General features: G+C 39.9%; 1 protein-coding gene across 1 annotated transcript in view; it reads right to left on the reverse strand.

Annotated features, from left to right (window-relative positions):
- LOC112052947 (uncharacterized) overlaps positions 1-20,313 on the reverse strand; it is a 32,619-nt gene extending 12,306 nt beyond the window's left edge. Inside the window, exons 1-21 of the mRNA XM_052889839.1 lie at positions 20,219-20,313; positions 17,744-17,786; positions 16,432-16,619; positions 15,449-15,538; positions 14,663-14,785; positions 14,270-14,419; positions 13,208-13,329; positions 12,379-12,535; positions 11,115-11,209; positions 10,337-10,505; positions 9,586-9,823; positions 8,364-8,518; positions 7,265-7,488; positions 6,919-7,111; positions 5,889-6,023; positions 5,484-5,577; positions 3,998-4,099; positions 3,026-3,140; positions 2,163-2,306; positions 1,273-1,398; positions 586-709 (exon numbers count right to left, since the gene is read on the reverse strand). Coding sequence (XP_052745799.1) covers positions 586-709; positions 1,273-1,398; positions 2,163-2,306; positions 3,026-3,140; positions 3,998-4,099; positions 5,484-5,577; positions 5,889-6,023; positions 6,919-7,111; positions 7,265-7,488; positions 8,364-8,518; positions 9,586-9,823; positions 10,337-10,505; positions 11,115-11,209; positions 12,379-12,535; positions 13,208-13,329; positions 14,270-14,419; positions 14,663-14,785; positions 15,449-15,538; positions 16,432-16,619; positions 17,744-17,774 — 2,775 coding nt within the window. The 5' untranslated portion in view covers positions 17,775-17,786; positions 20,219-20,313. The remainder of the gene's footprint in view (positions 1-585; positions 710-1,272; positions 1,399-2,162; positions 2,307-3,025; positions 3,141-3,997; positions 4,100-5,483; positions 5,578-5,888; positions 6,024-6,918; positions 7,112-7,264; positions 7,489-8,363; positions 8,519-9,585; positions 9,824-10,336; positions 10,506-11,114; positions 11,210-12,378; positions 12,536-13,207; positions 13,330-14,269; positions 14,420-14,662; positions 14,786-15,448; positions 15,539-16,431; positions 16,620-17,743; positions 17,787-20,218) is intronic.
- Positions 20,314-26,681: the final 6,368 nt, after the last annotated feature.

Consider the following 26,681-nt stretch of genomic DNA (forward strand, 5'->3'; position numbering starts at 1 on the left):
TAATGTTGCATACTTTAATCAGTTGAATGTCTAACTATAAGATCAAATGTGTACCACGTTCTAGCAAATACATGATTTGAATAGGGATGATGACAGTTTTTTAAATTGTATACAAATTAAGAGTATACTAATAGCAAAGCAATTTTGTAAAAGTAACAGGGTATCTGCGATCATTACTTTCGGAGCTACAGGGATTTAAAGGGTCAGATTTGCGGCACTGCCGCGGATCGCTGAAAAACGCTTCATACAAAATGGTACGTGTAATGATCGTTGCGTTGTTGCGTTCAAACAAAATTACTAATATCTTTGTTATTTGTGCGTTTATGTTTATAGTTCACATATTAAAAAAAGTCACATTTAATGTAAGGAAGCTAAAACTGTATGAATTTTCATCTAATTACGATAAAAGATTTTTAATAGTACTCCAGCACAATGCCGCGTAGAAACAGTTAGAGTTATGGTTAGAATAATCTAATACCGCTTCCAAGTTAACCCTTTTCATATTAGACATTGCCAGAGAGTCTTACCCTCACTGAACTGTTAACAAGTTAAATTAACAAAAAAAAGAAACTCAAGAACCCTTACATCATTTTCTTGTCCAGTAGACACGGTATAGGTGTCCTTCCCGCTAGATGATAGTGTCTCAACTTGCACCCTGGAGTGAAGAGCCACGCCAGCGCGCTGAGCGAACGGGTTGAGCCAGGTCAAGCTGTGGAAGTAATAAACAAAATATTCATATTAATTACAAGTCTGTCGGAGGAAGAAGGTACACTTCTTAAGGTAAAGGTCCTAATAATTCTTGATTTCAGAAGGTAATGTTACATTACACAGATATCATATAAAAGGGATGATGACAGTTTATTAAATTGTATAAATCGGAGGATTAGATAATAGCGCCATCTTTTATTAATTAGAGTAACTAATGTTAGCGATATCTGTCAGAAACGTCAAAAAGTACGTGTCGTTTATCTGTCAGTTGTTTGTCTGTGGACATCTGTCAGTTGACAATCATTGAGAGAGCTCGCGGCAGATTTCAAGTTGCAACACGAGCGAGGAAGGAGAGTATTAACCGGTTGTAAAAGAGGTCTTTAATCCTCCTGCTGGCGGTTGCCAGCCCGTAATCTCGCTCGTGCTTGACTACCTGCCCTATGATAGTTATTCTTGGTTTAGAATTCTGATAGTATCAGCGCTATACTAGAGAATGACGCCGCTGTCGCCAGTGACGTCACTGTTGTGTTGTGCCTTGGCATCTGTCAACAATATGTATCTCACTCTATAGACTTCGCCAGCGGCTGCAGCGTGACGTTGAACTGTATGGGTAAATGCGCCACCATGGAGTGCTGCGCGCGCGCCGTGTACTGCGACTGCAGGAGAGGCGCCGCTGTCGCCAGTGACCAGTGACGTCACTGTTGTGTTGTGCCTTGGCATCTGTCAACAATATGTATCTCACTCTATAGACTTCGCCAGCGGCTGCAGCGTGACGTTGAACTGTATGGGTAAATGCGCCACCATGGAGTGCTGCGCGCGCGCCGTGTACTGCGACTGCAGGAGAGGCGCCGCTGTCGCCAGTGACCAGTGACGTCACTGTTGTGTTGTGCCTTCTCATCTGTCAACAATATGTATCTCACTCTATAGACTTCGCCAGCGGCTGCAGCGTGACGTTGAACTGTATGGGTAAATGCGCCACCATGGAGTGCTGCGCGCGCGCCGTGTACTGCGACTGCAGGAGAGGCGCCGCTGTCGCCAGTGACCAGTGACGTCACTGTTGTGTTGTGCCTTGGCATCTGTCAACAATATGTATCTCACTCTATAGACTTCGCCAGCGGCTGCAGCGTGACGTTGAACTGTATGGGTAAATGCGCCACCATGGAGTGCTGCGCGCGCGCCGTGTACTGCGACTGCAGGAGAGGCGCCGCTGTCGCCAGTGACCAGTGACGTCACTGTTGTGTTGTGCCTTGGCATCTGTCAACAATATGTATCTCACTCTATAGACTTCGCCAGCGGCTGCAGCGTGACGTTGAACTGTATGGGTAAATGCGCCACCATGGAGTGCTGCGCGCGCGCCGTGTACTGCGACTGCAGGAGAGGCGCCGCTGTCGCCAGTGACCAGTGACGTCACTGTTGTGTTGTGCCTTGGCATCTGTCAACAATATGTATCTCACTCTATAGACTTCGCCAGCGGCTGCAGCGTGACGTTGAACTGTATGGGTAAATGCGCCACCATGGAGTGCTGCGCGCGCGCCGTGTACTGCGACTGCAGGAGAGGCGCCGCTGTCGCCAGTGACGTCACTGTTGTGCCTTGGTATCTGTCAACAACAGTAAATTGTTATACAAGGGGCTAAAAAGACCCATTATATACGAGGTATTTTTAGGGCCCGAGACGTAAGGCGAGGGCCGCTAAATAGAAACCGAGTTTATAATGGGTTTAGCCCCAAGTGTTACACTCTGCTTTTCACTACGATTGCGAGAAAATAAAATAGTTTAGTACAATATTCAATGATTTATTTTATTTGAAAATTAATTGTACAAAGTCTACAATCTTGGATATTAAGGGAGATGCTTTTACCCGGTAACATAATTTCCGACTATTGTAAAGATGAATAATGAGTATGTGAGGTAAACGTGGGAGATAATAGTTTAATAAACTCCTTTCGTAAGTGAATCCATTCGTTGTTGTTTTCTCCACTTTACATAGGTAGGTATTTAAGTAAATGCGGATTGAAAATTTCATCCATCTCCAAATTAGGATCACCATTCTCACTAGAGACAACAATAACAATTAATGTTGAAAAATATGTAAGTTACGGTCACAAATTTACAATGAATTTTTTTAAAAAATCAAGTGTGTATTATTCACGCCAATTGTTTTTTTAAATTCACGCTTTTTAATTTTTTTTTAGACATTAAAAATCTCGTCGTTATATCGTGGTATGTACCCGTTTAAATAACATTCATAATGAACAACCACGAAATAAGTTTAAAATCATTGAGCATGCTTCTTTCTAGAAAAAGACTAATAGTTTACCGTATATGCATGTCGTTCTCCCAGGCCAGCGCTTGCGTGTCGTCAGGACTGGAGGTGAGGTTGCCGCGAATTGACGTGAACATACCCACTGATGTCTGCAGTCGGATCGGAGTTCCTGTTCCAATCAAATATAAATATTGTTTACTAGTGGACCCGGTCAAGCTTCGCTTTGACTTATGCACTTCTTCCCTATCCCTACCCTACACTACTCTACCCCTACCATACCCTACCCCTTGACTCGTAACGTTTGTATGGGAAATAGAAAAGGGTTGTTTTTATGGTTTTCCCGGCAATTATTCTAATTTTTCTCACCTTTTAAACCTTCCCTATACCTCCACGAACATTTCAAGACCAAGATAAGACCGTTCAGCCGTTCTCGAGTTTTAGCGAAACTAACGAACAGCAATTCATTTTCATATATATAGATAGATGTAATAGTATGAGTAGTATGAGAGCCGTGATAGCCCAGAGGGTATGACCTCTGCCTCCGATTCCGGAGGGCGTGAGTTCGAATCCGGTCCGGGGTTCAGTAATTTCGTCGGAAAAAATAGCTTAGAAATGCAAAAGAATCGAGAAAGCTGATATAAGCTTCGATAGTTAACAAACACGCGAGATAGATTACAATCTAATCGTATTTACAATTTTACGCATGCAGATTTAGTTAAAAAACCGTACCTGTAGTTAAGAGCCGTGATAGCCCAGTGGATATGACCTCTACCTCCGATTCCGGAGGGTGTTGGTTCTAATCCGATCCGGGGCATGCACCTCCAACTTTTCAGCTATGTGCATTTTAAGAAATTAAATATCACGTGTCTCAAACGGTGAAGGAAAAACATCGTGACGAAACCTGAATACCAGAGAACTCTCTTATTTCTCTGCGTGTGTGAAGTCTGTTAATCCACATAATATTATTATTATTATTAGAGACTGGTAAAATAAGCTAATAATGATGATTAAACGTATTAAACTCACCTAATTCAGTCGGTGTATGCAGATACCCCTGCACGGGGTAGTACACCACTTGTTGGTTGATGTGACTCCCGAAACGGACGAAATCCGTTAATGATTTTAACACTGAAACATAGGTAATGAACAAGCGAAATTGAACACTTAAATTAAAAAAAGAAAATGCAAAAAATAATTGAAAATTAATTTTATTTTATTTAGAAAACTAGAATATACTAGTTACTAGATGATATTTCATTTATTTATTTATTAAGTTTGCTAGCGACTTTTACATATTTTTACACATACAAAAAAATCAACTTATGAACTAACATGCTTAGCGTACGCCAAATCGTATTAAAGCAAACATTGCTTGCAAAACCACTTTCATCCAATAATGTTACAAAACAAATTACTTATATTTTACAACTTCAAAAATCTAATGTATCCTAATTAAAAGCAAAAAAATGAATATGTAATATGTATTTCTGTACCTAAAACTATATAATCAAAAATTCATTGAAATAACTAAACAAAAAACAGTAAGAAAATGCAAGGAAACTAATGTTGTCGCCGCGAAGCAACGACGCCGCCGCATTTTAATAAATAGTTTATTAGGTTAATTATAAAATGTGAAATATGTAAATGTATGTAAATAACAATATATAGACTAAAAATACTTAAATTGGCAGCACTGTCTAGTTCGCCTGACATCGTGCAACATCGCTATTGGCTTCCCCCAAAAGTTGAACTCATGATTGGCTCCCGCCAACAGTGAATGTTTGTAAAAGGACTGAATTGAATTGAGATTGCAACGGAGTTGGTTGGGACTTCTGATAATTGAGTTAGCTGAGTATCGACTGTCGTCTTGTTACAAGTGTTCAAGTTAAAGTATTTTCTGTAGTTTAGACTAAAGAAGTTAGGCTGTGGAAGTGTTGTTTAGTGTATCCGAAATAATTATAATTAAGTCAGTTTTATGTAGTGATGAGTGGCTAAATATACTGTGAAGTGATGTTATTATGGGTAAATGTTTAATTAATAAAACCCTGATACTAACGTGCCGATTATACTAATAAAACAAGCCAGTCATACTTGGCTAACCAGGTTATTAATGATTAACCTGCGAAATGTGTTTGGCGAATTTGAGTTGACATCCAGTGAACCACTAAGCTAATTATACAGTTTACATAGCCGAGGGAAGATGGAGTTGGCGCCGAAAACTGTCCTGGTGTGAGGTGGAAGAAGAGGAGTAATAGCAGAACGCGGATATCTATATGGCACTCTAAAATTTATTTTACCTAATAACTCAGGGCAGTCTAACTTATTTCTTAGCAGTTTATATAAGAATAGTAGGTCTAGTGAGTATTTAGTATTTCATGAACCCCCGCTTACAAACCGTGAGCTCCCTTCTTTACCACGCCAACATAGACCCCTGTTGAGTCTCCCGTGGACAACCTCTTTTTTTTTTGTTTGTGACCACCATTTGTTCACAAACCACAAATTATGTACCTACCGTCATTTCCACTGTAACTCTCAAACCGCGTTTGGTTGAAGTGGGTGGCGTAAACCGTATGTTTGCCGATCTTTACAACCAGATCGATGTGAACCTGAAATGTATGAAATATATTAATGACGCCGCGCGGTTTTACCCGCGTGGTTTCCGTTCCCGTAGGAATATGAAGATAATATATAGTCTATAGCCTTTCTCGACAAATGGGCTATCTATCACTGAAAGAATTTTTCAAATCGGACCAGTAGTTCCTAAAATTAACTCAACCAAACAAACAAACTCTTCAGCTTTATATATTAGCATATGTAGAATATAGATAAGAGGTCAATGTCCTAGCCTTATATTTTTGTTTTTTTTTTTGGTTATCATTCGTTTTATTTATCGATCTATCTATCTATCTGGCCTCACCTCTTCCGGTGTCTTCAGTTTCATCTTCATCTTCTCCAACAGTCTCAACAACTTGCCCGACGTCACGTCGTCCACCTTCAAATTGTACATCTTCTTATATATGTTGGAAGTTACCCCTTCAGCGATTACATATACCTGTAACATTACGGAAAGTCAGTTTTACATATGAGTCTACTCGAGTAGGAGAGAGTTCTCTGACCTCAATTTTTATCTATTCAATATTTTGAAGCGAAACCTTCTAAATATCACATATTATAGTACCAAAAACACTATAGTATCATTAGCAATTCTATGATTTATCATCTACCAAGAACTGCACCCTGTATAGTCACTGACATTGATGAGTTACATCCTTGGCTATGGGCCCTACTTCACACTGAGTGCTATCGTTAGTAATTCTAGATGTGAATGAAGAAAGAAAATTACAGATGCGATGTAGACAAGGCTACCAGCACTCGACATATGTGATGGTAGCGAAATTTTGGAATAGGTGTGTTGCTCACATTGTCTCGATTTTGCCATGCACTAATCTTTCCAATACTTAATTATCTATGCAGCTGAGATATGGACTATCCAATTGGCTGATCGCTTATGATGACGCTAAGAGATGTGGTGCTAGTAATGAATGCTCTGCATGCCGTGGACAGAGCATAGAAGCAATGCATTAATTTTGGAACAACTCAACAGAGGATCCTGAAGTACTTCGGTCACATTGCCACAAGAGAAGGAGATTACTTAGAGAAACTAGTGATCACTGTCAAAGTGGAAGAAAAGCGACTTCAAGGACGTAGCCCGATGCACCAGACCAAATCCGCGTCACTGACAACACCAAAGTACAGAAAGCGCTACAAATCAGGAGAAGCCAAGCCACATGGCGCGACATTGTCAAGAATCAAGCTAGTGTCAAGGGTCAGGACCCTCAGTAATAAGAATTACGGCGTAAGGAGAAGGATTTACACTGATCATTGACATCCTAAAACCTGCTTTAAGCTGGGTGCTATTGTTGGTAGTTAAATACATGCGAACTTACAGATGCGGTGTAGACCAGGCTGCCAGCGCTCGACACTGTGATGGCAGCGAGGCTGGGAGTGGGTGTGTCACCCACACTGATCAGCTGCACCCATGGACCCTGCTTGCCGCTGGAGGCTATATAGTTATTGGTCGCCCAGTATGTTGTGTCAGGGTTCTTCACTTCCTTGGTAATAAATGGTATGAGCTCTTTTCTGGAACAAGTAAAAATGAAAATTGCATTTAAATGCATAAAATATTGTGGTAGATCAGTGTTAAACAATTTTGTCACTTTCAGTTTTATGTATTTTTCACTTTCACTCTTGCCTTGCAATAGGAACTAGTTTCTCATAAAACTATAAACTCACAGATATGGTGTATATCGAGGGTGTTCACTCCCCTCCAAACTCTTCACCGTGGTGTACCAGAACCGCTGCAGCTCCTTGCTGCTCGAGGAGCAGATGAAGCTGTGCACGAAGGACAGCAGGCGCTCGTCCACGTAGCTACTGAACAGCATCTCGTTGAGCGCCGCTATCCGCAGCTGGATATGCTCATCCTCATCCAGCAGGATCGTGAGGAGCTTCTCTTCGCCCTGCGAGAATAGGTCTTCATTATTATCAGCCTATTTTAACAAACTATAAGGTCAGGTTTCATTCCTTATTGGAGATGGTTAGGTTAAAAGGAACTCAGATCCCACTACTCCAATGCAGGTTTGCGTGCTTACGGTAATTTAAGGTAAAGGAATAATGTTAAAGGAGATTGACCATTCATATTCAGATTCATACATTGTTGTGCTCAGAGTTGATGAATGAACGGTTACAATGTCCAAATTTGTGTCATCATTATCATTATTAACAGACGATGGGCGTCCACTGCTGAACACAGGACTGGCGTGGACTTCCAAACACCACGATCCCGAGCCGCCAGCGTCCAGTGACTCCATGCAGCTCGTATGATATCCTCAGTCCACCAAGCGTGGGGTCGACCAACCATCAATTGGCCAAATTAGTGTATTTTTTTATTAAATATCAGTTCAGACTGGTTTATAGATTTAGTAATTATTTAGAAAGAATGCATAAGAACCTTCAGCTACTCGTAACTTTCCCTAATAACTATAAAAATCATGTCCACGAGGAATGATGGCAATGGTCCATTGGCTGCATTTTAGCGCTGGACACCCAGACTCCTTTGCGCAAAAATTGAGCCAGCCCTTCTGTCACCAATCGAGGCATCTAACCGCGGATTTTTTTGGCTCTAGCCCAAGGGTCTCCACGGCAAAAGGAACAAATTTGGAACTCGGCCTTGTTTCCTAATCTGCTGGTAATTCATCATCATCTTATCAGCCTATTGACGTCCACTGCAGGACATAGGCCTTTTGTAGGGACTTCCAAACATCACGATCCTGAGCCGCCTGCTGTTCAAGGTGCGCTGCCCAAATTGGATACATGGATGGATGGTGCTACATACATTATAATTCCAATTGCAGGCCAGAGTAGCCCAGAGCCTCTCGTGCCTGTCCCGTGTCTTGTCTCCGTAGATGGTGCTGGTGTAGGAGGCGGCGGAGTGGCCCAGGTTGCACAGGCCCTGCAGCCATATCATGCGGTCCAGGTATTGAGGGCATTCTGGAAATGTAACAACATTTTTTTTAAACTGAGATACTTAGGGGAGGAAGAAGACGTGATATGACCAGTGGACATGACCTCTGCCTCCAGTTCCGGAGGGTGTGGGTTCGATTCCGGTCCGGAGCATGCACCTCCAACTTTTCAGTTGTGTGCATTTTAAGATATTAAATATCACGTGTCTCAAACGGTAAAGGAAAACATCGTAAGGAAACCTGCACGCCAGAGAATCGCTTAATTCTCTGCGTCTGTGAAGTCTGCCAATCCGCTATTGGCTTAACCCCTCTCATTCTGAGAGGAGACTCGAACTCAGCAGTGAGCCGTATATGGATTGATAACGACGACGACGATGACTCATGAGAGGGTAAAGCGCATAGTAGCGTACCACACTGTCCACCACACCACCACCACCACCACCACCACTCTGTCTGACTTCCCTTTCTCTCACGCAACAGCAGGTTTAAGTTATCATTATCGAGCGCTTCAAGTCCCTCGTGTTTTTTTTTATTTAAGCACGGCTTAAATATTAATTAAAAGCAAACAAACTTCGAGTGAAATTCAGGTTTTTACTAATCTTGCGGAAATCATGGTTTTTGCCGCGTTAAAAAGTAGTCTGTATGTTGCTCAATAATATCCTGTATCTTCCAGTGAAAGTCCCATTAAAACTGGTCCAGATAATCCAAAGATTAGCCCAGATAGACATCATCAACATCATTATTGTGTAAATAACTATAATAGCAATTGATAAAACAGTTATTTTGGAAGTCATAATCGATGAAATAATCAAGCAATTAACACAATATGCAAGACCAATTTTAATCACATTCTCATAGCAAAATATCGTACTAAATTAATTCTTAGGAAAACAATAATTTGCGTAAATAATTGACGTATTTAAAGTCAAAAGTCTATTTAAGTTTAATAGTTGTTCACCAAGGTTCAATTTTGGGACACTTTTAGTTTTTAGTCTATAACGACGAGCTGTGAGAAGAAGGCGGATATCCTGCAAATAGACCATGCTCAACTTGCTCAAAGTCTACACCTACAGTAGAAATTATAGTAATACTAACCGCTATACATCCTGAAGTATTTGACAACGATGTTGTCAAAATAATCCCGCTTGACGCCGTACACCTTGGAGACCAGCACCGCAAAGGTCAGGATACCGGCGTGGCGGATGTCCTGCGAGAAGTCCATGCTCAACTTGCTGAACGTCTCCAACTCTTCGAGGAGGCCCTGACTCTTGACGTCCACGTTGAAAGGCAGCTTGCGGATGAGGGACAAGATGGTCGCAGGCTCAATTTTTGCCTACAATGATAATTATTTTTTTAAAAGCTTTATTCACACAAGGGGCGAAAGGGCCTGCTGAACCTTTTCTCATCATTATCAGGGGAGAGAACTGCACCCTCCTCTTTTCATCATTGTATTAGCTATTGGACGTCCACTCTAGTACAAAGGGACTCCTGACACCACAATTCTGAGGCGCCTGCATCCAGCGACTCCCAAACATTATTATTTAATACGACAATGTTATATGATAGTATGAGCAAATTGTGTTGCGTGGCATAATGCCGTAATAAATATTTTTTTCTTTTTTTCTTCTTTCTTTCTTTCAAAAACAACAATCAGCCAGAATCCTTAATATCTTTCAATGGCTTTTCGGCTTGCATTGCCGATTCATCCAGCACATCTAAACTTCATCGTTTCTGTCTAATGATGACAAGATGACAACATGGGCTGGAAACATAACTTGTATGTCTCCAATTGGCTGTCTCCAGGTCATAGCTGGTGTAGCAGGAGCCGTCTCCAGGTCGCACCTACCCGTTCCTCCACCACCAGATGCCGGATGAGGCGCACGCAGTCGTCGCTGCGCGCGTGTGGCAGCACCTCCAGGAAGATGTTCCGCGCCGTCTCCAGGTCATAGCTGGTGCCCAGGAGTAGTCCGTCGAACAGCTTCACCAGGGACTTGTACGACAGCAGAGATATCGTGCTGGGGAACATTCATAACTTTTACATAACAGCGCTAATCTTAGGAACTACTGGTCCAATTTGAAAATTTATTTCAGTGTTAGATAGCCCATTTATCGAGGAAGGCTATAAGCTTTATATTATCCCCGTATTCCTACGTTGTACGTTGCCACGCGGGTGAAACCGCGCGGCATCAGCTAGTCATTTCATAAAATGCACACAACTGAAAACTTGAGGTGCTTGCCCCGGACCGGATTCGAACCCACACCCTCCGGAATGGCAAGAAAAAAAGGCAGAGGTCATATCCACTGGCTTATCACGGCTCTGGCATCTTTTTCAATAAGCCTCAGTTGGAAGTCCCTACAAAAGGCTAATGTCCAAAAGTGGACGTCTATCGGATTTCGGCTGATATGATAATGAAGATCAGGGACCAACGGCTTGACATGCTCATTGTACGACACAGGAGAGTGGCTCCTCTACCAAAAAATCCAGTGCCTGGAGTTGGGAAGTCGGTCCTAACTCCAGGTACTGGATTTTTTGGTAGAAAGTCAGTATTTCATAGGGATTCTAACCCAGACCCTCTTAACCACATACGCTAACCACCGGATAAAGGAGACAGGTAAAAACTTACTTTAGCAGATCAACAAAGTCCAAGCTGTGTATGAGATTTGGGTTTCTGACTATGTTGTCAGCGTCGATGCCTTTTCTTGCAATTTTGAGCAGAATCTGTAAGATTTAAGAGAAAATTTTACCAATTAACTAATTTCTTTATTTGCAAACTGCTTAATGGTTTTTATTGAATGACAAGTTGATTGCGTACTCTAAATATTGGAACGATTTGCCACCACCAATAAAGGCTGTTAAATCTGCTAATACTTTTAAACTTAAATTGGAAAAATATTTAAGTTCCGGCATTTAATAAAAATTTAGCTAGATAGTTATGTTTTATAGTTTTTAGGTTTTGTCAGGCTTGTAAAAATAACAAAAATACATACATAATAAAGTAATATATACTATAGAATGCCATGACAGTAAATATATATGTAGCCGAGTGAGTTATTTGAACGGATAGCAAAATCTTATTATCGTTAATTATTGTGATAATATTAGGTTAAATTCATGTAATTGGGATTTAATTATTTGCTGTTTAAATAAATAATACTGTAAAAGGTTGATCACGCGATTCTGTCCAATAGCATTGCGTCGGTAGCCGCGAAAATGGCGCGTAACCGGTGCGCTTGAGAGAGTGAGGCACCCTGCCCCCACTGTAGTCTGCTAGTTGAGCGGCTCACTTGTAATCGCGGTCTTTGAAATGCATAGTCGTCTTCCATTTGTTAAGCATAGTGAAATAGTGATAGTGATATAGAAGCTAGTGGGTGAGTTATTAGAAGTAAAGCCATTGCATTGTTAATTAATTAGCTGGGAGCCAACACCAGCTGAGAATGGGGGAGTATTAGATAAATGTAAAAGGGCCCTTTAACCCAACTGGATCAGTTACAAGTCTGACATCAGCTGGTAGCTGACTCCTTGCTCTATCATAGATAACCCTGGTTTATATGTGATGCTATCAGCGCTGTACTTGATCAATATAGAGGGTAGAACTGTAGAACCGATAGTGTTACTTTGTGTATCTTGCCATCCTTGACACATAAAGCTTAGAACCTGCCCTGAGGCTACGGCTTCTCCGTTATCAGAAGTAGTATTTAGTACGCTCCGCCGACATCAGAAATGGAATATAGTCGATCACCCGATATATATACATACTATAAAAGTTAGTACAATGTAAGATGGAAGCGGGTTAACTTGTTAGGGGAAAGAAAATTCGGTTTCTTTCTTTTTCTAGACATCGTACCAGAACGCTAAATCGATTGGCGGTACGTTGCCAGTAACCTCACCTCATAGGTGTTGTTCTTCAGTTCGCTCTGTGATGTCTGCCTGATGCCGCCGGTCCAGTCGTCGTAACTACCAGGCTGGTACTCCAAGCTGGTCTTCGTCAGGTTCAGCTTCTCCACAGGCTGCGGTGGATGGTCAGATTCGTGCTGCAGGACTAATCTGTTGAAGAAGTTATTCATCATCATTATTATCAACCCATATTCGATTCACTGCTAAGCTCGAGTCTCCTCTCAGAATGAGAGGGGCCAATAGTCCACCACGCTGGCCCAATGCTGGCAGAATTCACACACGCAGAGAATTAAGAAAATTCTCTGGTGAAAAAATCTCACGATGTTTTTCCTTCACCGTTTGAGACACGTGATATTTAATTTCTTAAAATGCGCACAACTGAAACGTTGGAGGTGCATGGCCGGATTTGAACCACACTCTCCCTGCTTTAATAACCTCCGGGATGCAGTGGTATGCGCGGTGAATTTACAAGACGTGGAAGTGAAGGTCCAGGGTTCTATCCCTGACTGGGCCGATTGAGTTTTTCTTAATTAGTACAAGTCTGGCTGGTGGGAGGCTTCGTTCATCTTCACTTAAATATCTTTAGTTCACAGAGAGCACGTGTCCAGTCAGTCCCCTGGCGCTTGTTCGTACACTCGCTCTGCTGTGATCAAGCTGATAATGAACTTACTCAGCTAATGATTTTAACTTACTCAGTCCTGACGGAGAGCACGTGTCCATTGGTGCGGTATCTGAAGGTCCCATTCATTGTCACGCTGCTCAGTCCCCTGGCGCTCTGTTCGTACACTCGCTCTGCTGTGGTCAAGCTGATAATGAACTTACTCAGTCTTCACGGAGAGCACGTGTCCATTGGTGCGGTATCTGAAGGCGCCATTCATGGTCACGCTGCTCAGTCCCCTGGCACTCAGTTCATACACTCGCTCTGCCGTGGTCACAGTTTCTAACTGTAAGGTAAAATGACTTTGGTTATCGCTATATAGCTAAACGCAAAGCTGAAGTAGCAATCGCTGGGAATATCGTTTGAAAAACTGATCGAAATGGGACGAAGTCCAGAGGTCCGGCTACGACTTGCAGTAGCAGCCCTTGTGATCAAGCCAACTAAGAGTTATTTCCAACGCACGTTGGCCAACGGATATTAACGTAAGTTAGTCAGTAACTCCTTGTTACTAACTTGTTACTTAGTTCGTAACGCAACGGTTGGTTCCGCTTCCACTTCCATTTAGTTCGTAGTTAACTAAGTTGGAACTATAAAATATAAAATAAAAAGGCCTTTTATTTGTTCTTAATAGTTAACAATTGATAAGGTACTAAGTATTTTAATTTTATAAGTGCTCTATAATTTTAAATGTTTGTTTTCTTTTTTCTTTTATTTAAAAGCGGTAAAGGCCTCCTGTAGGTGCTCGTTTGATCGGTCTTTTGCCTTCAGTAGCCAGTTTTTGCCGGTATAATTTCACCGGCGGAAATTCTTTCTGGCATTGACCCATCGATGACGTGGTCTGCCTCTGCCTCGTGATCCTTTCCCAGCCATTATTGTTGGTTGTCTTTTTTATTCTTTACAAGTTAGCCCTACTAACTTACCCGATGGTAAGTAATGATGCAATCTAAGATATTCTCTGGTAAAAGGTTTCTCAAAGTGGGGTACGCGAACCCCTAGGGGTTCGCCATTCGACGGTAGGGGGGGGGGGGTTTGGTTGGGGGGGATTGATGGGCTTATTTTCTTCATCAGCCAAATTTATTTTTTTCTTAGGGGGGTTCATTAGTTAGTAAGGATTTCGCTGTCACAAGGAAATTTTGAGAAACTCTCTCTCTGCCCTGTCTTACTCGTATATCTCAAGCTATAAGGTACATGGATATAGCTTGCGAGTATATCTCTGTACCACGTACCGCATATCGCTGGTCGCCCATCATCCACGGCACGGAGCTCCAGCGGTCCGGGTACGACTTGTAGTAGTGGTCCGCGCCGGAGAGGTACTTCCTGACGGTGGAGCCTTGCACCACGTACTTGACGTCGCAGGACGTGCGGTACAGACATGCCTGGAATACATTCGATTTTACATTCGATTATAATCTATGCCAAAGCTTAATTGATAAAATAGGATGTTTTATAACACAAACGAAAAAAAATTGTACATGTCTACGTTTTAAGGGATGACGGACACTACTAATTTTTTTGTATGCATTGTTGAGACTGACTGGTCGTTGCGACATCGTGCTTCATCGCAACGTAGGTGTGACATACAATACCTCTCTCTTAATACCCTCAGTGAATTTGACTACCTCTTCAGCGTAGCCGCCATTAGTGTTGGTTTTGAGCTGGAAGTTGGCGGACAGGCCTCTCTTGACGTTGCTGGACCAGGCGGGCTCGTCGCCTGTGTACACGGCGCTTATTACTCCATCCTCCTTTAAAATTAATTGTTAGGGATTTCCTTTAATGCATAATTTATTTATAAATATTTGCACATAACATGTGGTAGAAGAAGGTAAACAATTGAATGTGTTTGTCTTCAAGAGCGTGTTAATCTTTGATTTTTTTTCTGTCACAAAAAGCTTTTCTACTTGAATGCTCGTTTGGTGGATATTTTTTTATATTTACTTTTTTAATTTTAACAAGGAAAGGGAGGGGTGATTTTTAATAAAATTTTATGAGGCATCATCATTATCAACCCATTCGGCTCACTGCTGAGCTCAAGTCTCCTCTCAAAATGAGAGGGGTTAGGCCAATAGTCCACCACGCTGACCCAATGCGGATTGGCAGAGTTCACACACGCAGAGAATTAAGGAAATTTACTGGTTTGCAGGTTTCCTCACGATGTTTTTCCTTCACCGTTTGAGAAACGTGCTATTTAATTTCTTAAAATGCACCCAACTGAAAGTCGGAGGTACATCTCCCAGACCGAACTCGAACCCACACCCTACGGAATCGGGGGCAGAGGTCATATCCACTAGGCTATCACGGCTCAATAGGCATAAGTTCTTTTAAATAGGCATAATTCGTAGCGCTTGTCGCCGCCGTTCTGGGCAAATACCCCCTTGCCCCCACATACGAGTTACTGATAAACTCACCTTATAATCCAATTCCCAGGGCTGCTTCAGATACTCGACCGCATCTGTTTGGTGCGATGCGAACCCGATGCTGTGACTGAGCGTGGCAGTCTGAAACGTCATTATATTATACTTAAAGTAATTAATAAAAAATGTGAGTCGTCACGGGACGCCTGGCGGATGTGAAACATCGACATTATCTTGTAAAAGTAATATGCAGAAAAGAACAGATTGTGATAGGAACTAAATATGTCGCGATGTTAATGGCGACGCGTCGCCACGCCAGAAATCGGTTTTCCATCTAAGACTACATCATCGCTTACCATCAGGTGAGATTGTAGTCAAGGGCTAACTTGTAAACAATAAAAAAAAAAAAACGGTTTTACGAACCGCTAAAGATGTTTCACATAAAAAAAAACAGATTGTCATCATAATCATCATCATCAATATTAACAGCCGATGGACGTCCACTGCTGGGCATAGACCTCTCTTAAGGACTTCCAAACAACACGGTTCCACCCGTTTAATGTTCTGCCAGAGGACTGAGCAGCGAGACACGTTTCGTGCAAAAAACGTTGTTTTTTGCTACCACTAATGTAATTTTAAGTAAAATAACGATAACCATGTCATTTCGTTGAAATAAAATCTATCACAAAAGGATAGATGATCACAAGAGGAAAGGCAGGACATAAGCCTTTTGTAGCGACTTCCAAACATCACGATACTGAGCCGCCTGCATCCAGCGAATGTCTGCGACTCGCTTGATGTCGTCAGTCCACCTGGTGGGGGGTCGACCAACACTGCGCTTACTAGTGTGTCGCCATTCCAGCACTTTGGGACCCCAACGTCCATCGGCTCTTCGAACTATGTGCCCCGCCCATTGCCACTTCAGCTTCGCGACACGTTGAGCTATGTCGGTGACTCTGGTTCTTCTGCGGATGTTCTGATCCACTATGTGTTTGGCACAATATCCTTCAAAAAACAACCACTAAAAAGAACCTTACCTCAATATCATGAAGCTGTAACCTAACCCTGGTGAAGTTGTCATACACGGTGAGGCTGATCCTCCCCTCCACGCTCCAGTGGGAGGCGGCGGCGTCAGTGCCGGTGACCACCTCGCCCTTCAGCAGGTAACTGACGCGGCCCAGCGCTGGGAACAGTCCTTGGATGCCGGCTGACGATACGGACAGACCTGGAACATTTTAATTTTATTTATTAACTAGTGGACACAATACAGTTTTTATCTGACTAAAAAAATCAAAATTCATTTATTTCAAGTAGGCTCAGTTTACAAGCACTTTTGACACGTCAGTTGACTATTTGTAAAGATTCTACCACCGGTTCGGAAGGCAGGTTCTGCTGAGAAGATACCGGCAAGGAACTCAACAGTTGCTCTTTTAAAAAAAATCATACAGTATTAAAATCAAATAAAAAGGAGGAGGTCGCGTATATTTTTTTTAATGTTTGTGACCTCATTCTTTCTTTCTTTCTTTCAATAATTTCAGATTGGTCCCATTCCATTTCCGTGAAAATCGGTCTAGTAATTTTGTGTTAAAATCAACTGAAATATCATATCACTTTTGTTTTTTGAAATGTGTAGTTAATTTATGTCTAGCCGACGCCGCGCGGTTTCACACCCGTAGTTCCCGTTCCCGTGAGAATGCGGGGATAAAATATAGCCTGTGATACTAACAAATATCGTGGTGGTTTTCTAGTGGTAAAAGAATTTTTAAAATCGCTTCAGTAGATCCAGAGATTACTCCTACAACACCACAAACTTTAGCTCTTTATAATATGAGTACAGATTATAATATAACTGAAGATTTTTCCTCAGCTCACTGATGAGCACGAGTCTCCTCTTAGAATGAGAGGGGTCAGGCTAATAGTCCACCACGCTGGCCCAATGCGGATTGACAGATTTCACACGCGCAGAGAATTAAGAAAATTCTCTCTCAAGGGCTAACTTGTAAAGAATAAAAAAAAAATTGTAAAAGTTTGTTATAAGTGCCCCTCATGTTCAAATTTTACCTATTCACGATACATCCCTGTATTTGGGTCACTAAAATTTATGTGTATCAAATTTCAACTGGATTGGTCCAGTACATTCGGAGAAAACAGACAGACATTAAAATGTGTGCGATTGACATTATAAGGGTTCCGTTCTAGTACTACGTACGTTCGGAACCCTAAAAATAATAAGAATCTCTGGTATTGTATACCAGTTTTAATAACCCCTTCGAATTCCATATGACGTTCCACACAACAAAACTAATAGGTATTTACATTTTACAAATTGATAAACCAAAAGTTACTCACCGGCCATCAAAAGTAAACATTTGACAATCATTCTGCCGCTTATCTGTAAGCAAATATAAACAATGTTTGACCAAACGCATTGACAAATCATTTGGCAAATATTTGTACAAGGCACTATATAGCCAACGCCCGCGACTTCGTCCGCGGAAGACTGAGTCGCGACATGGTACGAATCAGGGGCGTAACTACCACAGTATCAGCTGTATCAATGAGTAGTTGACTCTGCGCGGTTTCACTCGCGTGGTTTCCGTTTCCGAAGGAATACGGGGATAATATATAGCCTATAGCCTTCCTCGATAAATGGGCTATCTAACACTGAAAGAATTTTTCAAATCTGACCAGTAGTTCCTGAGATTAGCGCGTTCAATCAAACAAACAAACAAACTTTTCAGCTTTATAATATTAGTATAGATTATAGACAACTGCCGTTGGTGCAATGGTTAAATGTTTCTTTATTCTAAGATAATAGGGATGATGACAGTTTTTTAAATTGTATGTAAATCAAGAGTATACTAATAGCAAAGCAATTTTGTAAAAGTAACAGGGTATCTGCGATCATTACTTTCGGAGCTACAGGGATTTAAAGGGTCAGATTTGCGGCGCTGTCGCGGATCCCTGAAAAACGCCCTATACAAAATGGTACGAACTAATGACGTAGTAATGTAATAATGATCGTTAGATTTGTATGTGCGTTCAAACAAAATTACTAATATCTTTGTTATTTGTACGTTTATGTTTATAGTTCCCATATTAAACAATTCAATGTAAGGAAGTTAAAACTGTATGAATTTTCATCTAATTACGATAAAAGATTTTTAATAGATTTTTAAATTTATAATCTCATTTATTGTGCAAATATCCAGACAATCTTTTCTTTTTATGTTATACATAAAAAGAAAAGATTGTCTGGATATTTGCACATATACATTACATATATTAGTTAAAATTGACCTTATTTATCCGAATTTATTATAAAAATCAATATATTCCAACCTAGTCATCATCCCCATTCTCAGTAGTTAGGTACTCGAAGTTGTAAAGTTGGTAATCTTACATTACCTTTATCGAAAATTACCAACAATTCGTTCTTTGCTTGCTTGTATTGGATAGGCTTTGAAACTTTTTAACCGATTTTAAAAAAAATTCACTATTGGAAGCTACACTATCCCCGAGTGCTATAGGCTATATTTGCGTGTTATAGGCTTTATATTTTATCCTTGTATTCCTACGGGGACCACAAGGCTGAAGGCTGGCGTCTGTTATTATAAGTATGATACTAATCATTTCAGAATCAAACATTTACACTAAACCCACCAACCCACAGTGGATTAACGTGGTGGGCTCAGTAGCTGTAGGAGTTGGAAATTTAGTAGCGTTACACTTCCCTACATCGGAGTTAATACCGGTCTTTAACAATATGATATTGATTGTTGTAAAGTTAAACATCCACCGTGAACCCACCGACCCACGGTGAAGTAACCTGGTGGGTCTAATCAAATCTACTAAAAGGAGACAGGCGTTGTCATATTAATGATCCGTTAATATAATGAGGGATTAATTTTATAAAATCCAGATTATAGATAAAAAAAATGTTATAAAAATGTCCTAAAAGTCACGCATTACCTAATCTAGTCGAATATTAATTATTTTTATCACAATTACTTGAAAAATTTAAGCACTAAAGACTTCTAAAAGTAACTACAGAGATAATTTAAATATACATATTATGTTATTCTTACATCAACACCAAAATATATGTCACTACCCGACGCCTCGCGGTTTTACACGCGCAGTTCTCGTTCCCATGCGAATATGGGGATAAAATATAGCCTATGACACTCACAAATAACGTAGCTTTCTAGTGGTAAAAGAATTTTCTAAATCAGTTCAGTAGATCCAGAGATTATCCCCCTCACAATATACATCATTAACAGCTGATGGACGTCCACTGCTGGACATAGTCCTCTTGCATAACGGTCTCGACCCACCAGCATCCATTGGGATGATTATCAACCCATATTCGGCTCACTACTGAGCTCGAGTCTCCTCTCAGAATAAGAGAGGTTAGGCCAAATAGTCCAGTCCACGCTGGCTCAATGCGGATTGGCAGACTTCACACACGCAGAGAATTAAGAAAATTCTCAGGTTTTTTTACGATGTTTTTCCTTCACCATTTGAGACACGTGATATTTTATTTCTTAAAATGCACATAACTGAAAAGTTGGAGGTGCATGCCGCGGACCGGATTCGAACCTACACCCTTCGGAGGCAGAGGTCATATCCACTGGGGTCTCACGGCTATTGGGATGATTACCCCCTAGAGTACCACAAACCTCTACCTCTTTATAATATTAGTAGTATAGATGAAAAAAAAAATCAAGAAAACTACACTTTTTGTACTAAAATTTCACCGTTAATTAATCTAATTTGACAATTAAGATTTAATATAAATTAGTTAAATAAAAAAAATCTTACGTCATTGGTTTATAAATTAAATAATTCACTTAGCACAAGACACGATGTAACTTGACATGAGACTGTATGAATGGTCCGGTTTGCACTGAGATAGCTTGACTGCTAAAGGGTTGCAACTCCAAAATTATCAGAAAGATTTTTCTTTCATCTTAATCATAAGTCCAGAATCCAGCAGCATTTTTACAGTTGATTACTATTAAATTAATTTCCGTGAGTAGCTTCGTCTTGATGCTTAACTTTTATATTTTCGAAAATTATTGATTCTGGTAGCTAACAGAGTTACTATATAAAAAAATCTACGCGTAGGAACTAGATAACTTACCACGCAATTTGTAGGATAATATGGCTGATAAGTTATTAAAAATAATAAGTTGTAAATAAGATTAATTAAGCAAAAGGAAAAAAATCCTGGTTTGTAACAATTTCTGATGACTCTCCTCCCAAATTGTATCAATTACGAGCCTATTGGTAACAAACAAAAAATCAAATCTTACCTCTATATAATATTATAGAACGTTTTATGTAGGATGGTGCGGGTGACAGTTCATTTCACTCTTGAAAGTTTTCCCGAAATTCACGATAATAGTAATTAGAAAAACACTTTAGTACCTATAAATATATACAGGGTGTCCTGCAGTTAATGGTTCAAACGCAAACACAAATACACCTACAAAACTAATCAAATTAGTTTTAGATAACTAGGTTGTTTGTATGTGAACATAAAAGAAGGGAATAAACAACCCGAAATGTATTTTCAAAATTCAACATTTCTTAATTATACAATATATTTTCTTGTTTCTAATTAAACAGAAATACCTGTTAATCATAAATCATGAATCATAAATCATTTATTGCCAGAATGTGGTGATATACAGATATTGTTACATTTTAATGTTCATACACAATCTGCCTCATAGGCGTGCAAGCCGAGTACATTATAATGATTTTTATTTCGTAATATTAAAATTGTCTATTATTTACAATGTCATCTCATAAATTAAAGACATAGAACAAAAATAATACAATAAGATTAAACCAAGGGTCAAAACATTAGGTATTCATTTACAGTTTGTTGATATCTGCCTATTGATTAAATGAGTTTTTTGCAATCATCTTATTTTTTGCATCGTTAAAAATATTTTAAATAAATATACTTAAACAATACACATCACTATCTAGCCCCAAAGTAAGCATACAGAGCAGCTTGTGTTATGGGTGCTAAGATAATTGATATTATAATATTCATATACATTTATATACTACATATAAATACTTATATAATGTATAAATACACACAGACACTGGAAAAAAACCCATGCTCATCACACAAATATTTTCGAGTTGTGTATTTTATATAGATAATGATTCTGGAGTTGCAACCCAACTAGCCGCGTCTTATCAGCACTGACGCCGCGCGCCCTCTGACCTGATGAATTAAAGATTCATTAACAGTGACCAGTGTAATGTGGCCCCTCGATGTTTTCGCACTAAACTTAACCCTCAACATTTTACCTAAACAGGACAAAATCAGAAGCAGTTTGATCAGAGAGAAAACGAAAAACAATGACCTCCGTGGCGCAGTGGTATGCGCGAGGTCCTGGGTTTGATCCTCGGCTGAGCAAATTGAGGTTTTTTTAATTGTTCCTGGTCTGGCTGGTGGGCTGGAGGAAGCTTCGGCTTTGGCTAGTTACCACCCTCCGGCAAAGATGTACTGCCAAGCGATCTAGCGTTTCGGTACGATGTCGTGTAAAAACCGCAAGGGGTGTGGATTTTCATCCTACTACTAACAAGTTAGCCCGGTTCCATCTTAGATTGCATCATCACTTACCATCAGGTGGAATGGGGATGATGACTAGGTTTGAATATATTGATTTTTTATGATATATTCGGGTAAATAGGGTCAATGTTAACTAATTTATACATAAAAAGCAAAGATTGTCTGGATATTTGCAAAATAAATGGGATTATAAAATTTCAAAAACTATTAAAATTTTTTTATCGTAATTAGATGAAAATTTATACAGTTTTAGCTTCCTTACATTAAATGTGACATTTTTTAATATATGAACTATAAAGATAAACGCACAAATAACAAAGATATTAGTAATTTTGTTTGAACGCGCATACAAATCTAACGATCATTACATTGCCTATGACGTCATTTTTTCGAGCCATTTTGTATGGGTCGTTTTTCAGGGATCCGCGGCAGCGCCGCAAATCTGACTCTTTAAATCCCTGTAGCTCCGAAAGTAATGATCCCAGATATCCTGTTACTTTTACAAAATTGCTTTGCTATTAGTATACTCTTAATTTATATACAATTTAAAAAACTGTCATCATCCCTATTGTGGTCAAGGCCTAACTTGTAAAGTACCTATAAAAAAATGATGACTGGATGATAGCCCAGTGGATATGACCTCTGCCTCCGTTTCCGGAGGGTGTGGATTCAAATCCGGTCCGGGGCATGCACCTCCAACTTTTCAGTTGTGTGCATTTTAAGAAATTAAATATCACGTGTCTTAATTATCTGCGTGTGTGAAGTCTGCCAATCCGCATTGGGCCAGCGTGGTAGACTATTGACCTAACCCCTCTCATTCTGAGAGGACTCGAGCTCAGCAGTGAGCCGAATATGGGTTGATAACGAAGGCAAATGGGGTTTAATTGTTTCGGAACAACTGAAGCCTCCCACCAGCCAGACCTGGACCAATTAAGAAAACCTCAAGAGACCCAGCTGGGAATCGAACCCAGGACCTCCGTCTTGTAAATCCACCGCCACCGCGCATACCACTGCGCCACGGAGGTCTTTATTAGGAGGGTAAAAAGCATGGGTAACCTTTTTTTTAAAATAACCTGCTATTTATATATAAAATGTTTTTTTTGTACCTAAAAGTATAATAATACCCGCATTACCATTTTCTATTCGATAGCGAGATAAGTTATCGTGTCGAATCTCTAGTACGAGTTTAGCTAATTCACAATCGTCTGTGGAATTGAAATTAGTATTTTTCGTTAATTATTATTTGGAATTACTCCCAGCAAGTCAATACATTAACTTTGACGGATGTTGGTGAATATATACAAAAATTACCAACTAGCTAATATCTAATACGAGTATAAGGCTAATTTGACATTTTTTTATGGGTCTTATATTGTTTAATAGCGTTCTTTAGATTAGAATGAAAAAAAAAATCATATTTTTTAAGACATGACAGTTTTAATTTTTAAATAGAATACGTAAAAGTTTTAATTTTAAATAGTTTTATGATGAGTCAAAACGCTGTCGGCAATGATGGTCTGTATTTAACTGTTTCATGACGTCACATTAACACTAAACCTTAACCAAAGAAAACATACATAAAAGCACCTTAACCAAACAGAGTGTTTGACAAAAGTATTAGTTGATAACACAGAGTACATAACCAGAGAAAATCTTTAGAGAATAAATAATCTTATTTCTTTAGTTTTTATGGACAGTTTTTAAAATATTTAATATCATAAGACATTTTTCTTGAATAATATTGTAAATTACTGATGCGACGGTTCGTGTCGTACTGACTCGAGAATGTATTCGTTTTTGAATTTTGTATTTGGAGCGGCTACGACACCGTCGTGTACCATACGCTCTATCTGCCTATTACTGATTAATCTGTGTTGAAACACCACATATTAGATAATCTATAAGTGTCAAGTTGATCTAAAATGGACTTCTTTAAAATTTTATAAATTGAATAGTAGATGCCGCGTGATTCCACCCACGTGGTTCCCGTTCCCGTAGGAATACTGAGATAAAATGCCTATAGCCTTCCTCGATAAATGGGCTATCTTTTTTTCTTCTCTACAAGTTAGCCCTTGACTACAATCTCACCTTATGGTAAGTGATGATACAGTCTAAGATGGAAGCGGGCTAACTTGTTAGGAGGAGGATGAAAATCCACACTCCTTTCGGTTTCTACACATCATACCGGAACGCTAAATCGCTTGGCGGTACGTCTTTGTCGGTAGGGTTAGGGTGGTAACTAGCCACGGCCGAAGCCTCCCACCAGCCAGACCTGGACCAATTAAGAAAACCTCAATCGGCCTAGCCGGGGATCGAACCCAGGACCTCCGTCTTGTAAATCCACCGCGCATACCACTGCGCCACGGAGGCCCTCAAAACTAACACTGAAAGAATTTTTCAAATCGGTCCAGTAGTTCCTGAGATTAGCGCGTTCAATCAAACAAACAAACTCTTCAGCTTTATAATCTTAGTATAGATTAAACTTTAGCTAAGTTTCCATTCTCGATATCGACTTACGCTTTCGAAATGTAACATCGTACTTCGAATCACATATCTTTGTATATAAAAGGGTTGTAATTGTGATACTTACCATAAATCACGTCGAAATGGTGCGAAGGAAGGCTGCGGTCATATTAGCCATTGTTCTGTTGCAGCTGACTTTACCTGCTGCATCATTTAGCAGACAAAAACGGTATGTCATCATGATTTTCAATCTCACCTGATGGTAAGTGATGAAGCAATCCAAGATGGAATCGGGCTAACTTGCTAGGATGAAATCCACACCCCTTTAAATTTCTACACGACGTCATACCGGAACGCTAAATAGCTTGGCGGTAGTTCTTTGTCGGTGGGGTGGTAACTTGCCACGGCCAAAGCCCACCACCCAGACCTGGACCAATTAGGTAAACCCTTGGTCCAGCCGTGTATCGAACCCAGGACCTCCGTCTTGTAAGTTCATTGCGCATACCACTCCGCCACAGAGGCCGTCGAAAGTAAGTACTCGTTGAGACAAATCAAATGAGCCCAAACTCGATTAGGTTGCGTTGTTTAATTAAGGAGTTCCTATGGCCACCTTCCAGTTCCATCATCAGCTCTATGTCATAATAAAATTGCATTGTCATCCGATTTATATATGCACGTTCATCCATGTCGTATTGCAGCTGCATAGTGATACAGAAGCAGTCAGGCACGCACGGGGACAGCGCGGAAGGGGAGGAGGACCGGGACATCGAGCCGCGCAAGCCTGACCGCCGGACAGATGGACATGACAGGAGGAACGCAGAGGTATTCTTTTTTAATGACTGTAATCTCACCTAATGTTAAGTGACCATACAGTCTAAGGTACTTAAAGAAGTCATTATATTCTTCCCACCAGTAGCGAAAACTGAAATTTTCTCGTAGGTAAACCGTTCATGTGGTTTTTTAGTATGAATGTGTTTTTGGCTGAGTTCGTTGAATTATGTACTCGAGGATTTTTAAAGGTAACCCGATATGTCGCCCCTGCTTCCTACACCTCTGATGTTTGCGGCATCGTACCGGAAAAACATGAAAAAAATGGGTCAAAGTAACTCAGCGGGCGATGGAGCGAGATCCACATAAGAACCAAAGAATATTTTTATATCTGTAACTCCTAAAATAAAGGACTTTCCATACGAATTTTCAACCGCTATTTAACCCCCTTTTATTTTTATTTTAGGGTCAAAAAGTATCCCAAGTTTTGCTCCATGGCCCCATTTATAATAATACCAAAATTCATCTTAATCGGTTCAGCCTTTTAGCCGTGAAAAGGTCGATAGATAGACAGACTTACTTTAGCATTTATAAGTATGGATATTTTCCAGAGGCTACCACCAGATTCTGAATTCCTGAGGTACAAAATCGGCCCGACGAAGAGATTGGACGACGCGATCCGTTACAAGAACACACTGACATCGCTGAAGAACCGATTTTTATACTAATTAAGTTAGTTTATAAATTAGTTAAATAAAAACCCTCCGACAATTTTACACCCCAAATAAAATATGTAGGTACCTTTCATCGCAATGGAAAAAATTAACTTTAAAGTCTCGTTATTCGGTAAATATTCTCATTTGACCTGTGCTCATAATAAATGATCTCTTACTTATTTACTTTTCATAAAATATATTGTACAGAAATTATATTGAAATTCATAAATTTCAATAAAAATTCAATGGTCTATGATCCGAATTAGAACTTCACCCATCCAATAATTATACTATTACTCGGTAACTTCATCCAATAATTAAATGGGTATTTTACACTAATTTATTTATTGGATGCAAGTTGCCAGTATTGAGGAGAACTCAGGGAGGTTATTTCTATAACCTCCCTGAGTTCTCCTCAATACTGGCAACAAAATTACTAATTCTATAAAAAATATACAATTAGTAATTCTTTATTTTTAATTAACCGACTTCAAAAAAAGGAGGAAGGTTTCAATTCAATGCGTATGTTTTTTATGTTTGTTACCCAGTTATAAAAATTCTTTTTTTACTCAAAAGAGATATCCAGATTGGTCCCATTTAATTTTTATGAAAATCGGTTTAGTAATTTTGTGGTAAAATCAAAATAACTGGTATATGTCTTTGAAATCGGTTTCATTTTTATGTTAAAAAGATTATTTAGCTTGAAATTTATAGTTTTTTATTAGTGAAATAAATTGAG

The sequence above is a fragment of the Bicyclus anynana genome, chromosome 26 (assembly GCF_947172395.1).
Source record: "Bicyclus anynana chromosome 26, ilBicAnyn1.1, whole genome shotgun sequence".
In the NCBI taxonomy this organism is placed as follows: domain Eukaryota; kingdom Metazoa; phylum Arthropoda; class Insecta; order Lepidoptera; family Nymphalidae; genus Bicyclus; species Bicyclus anynana.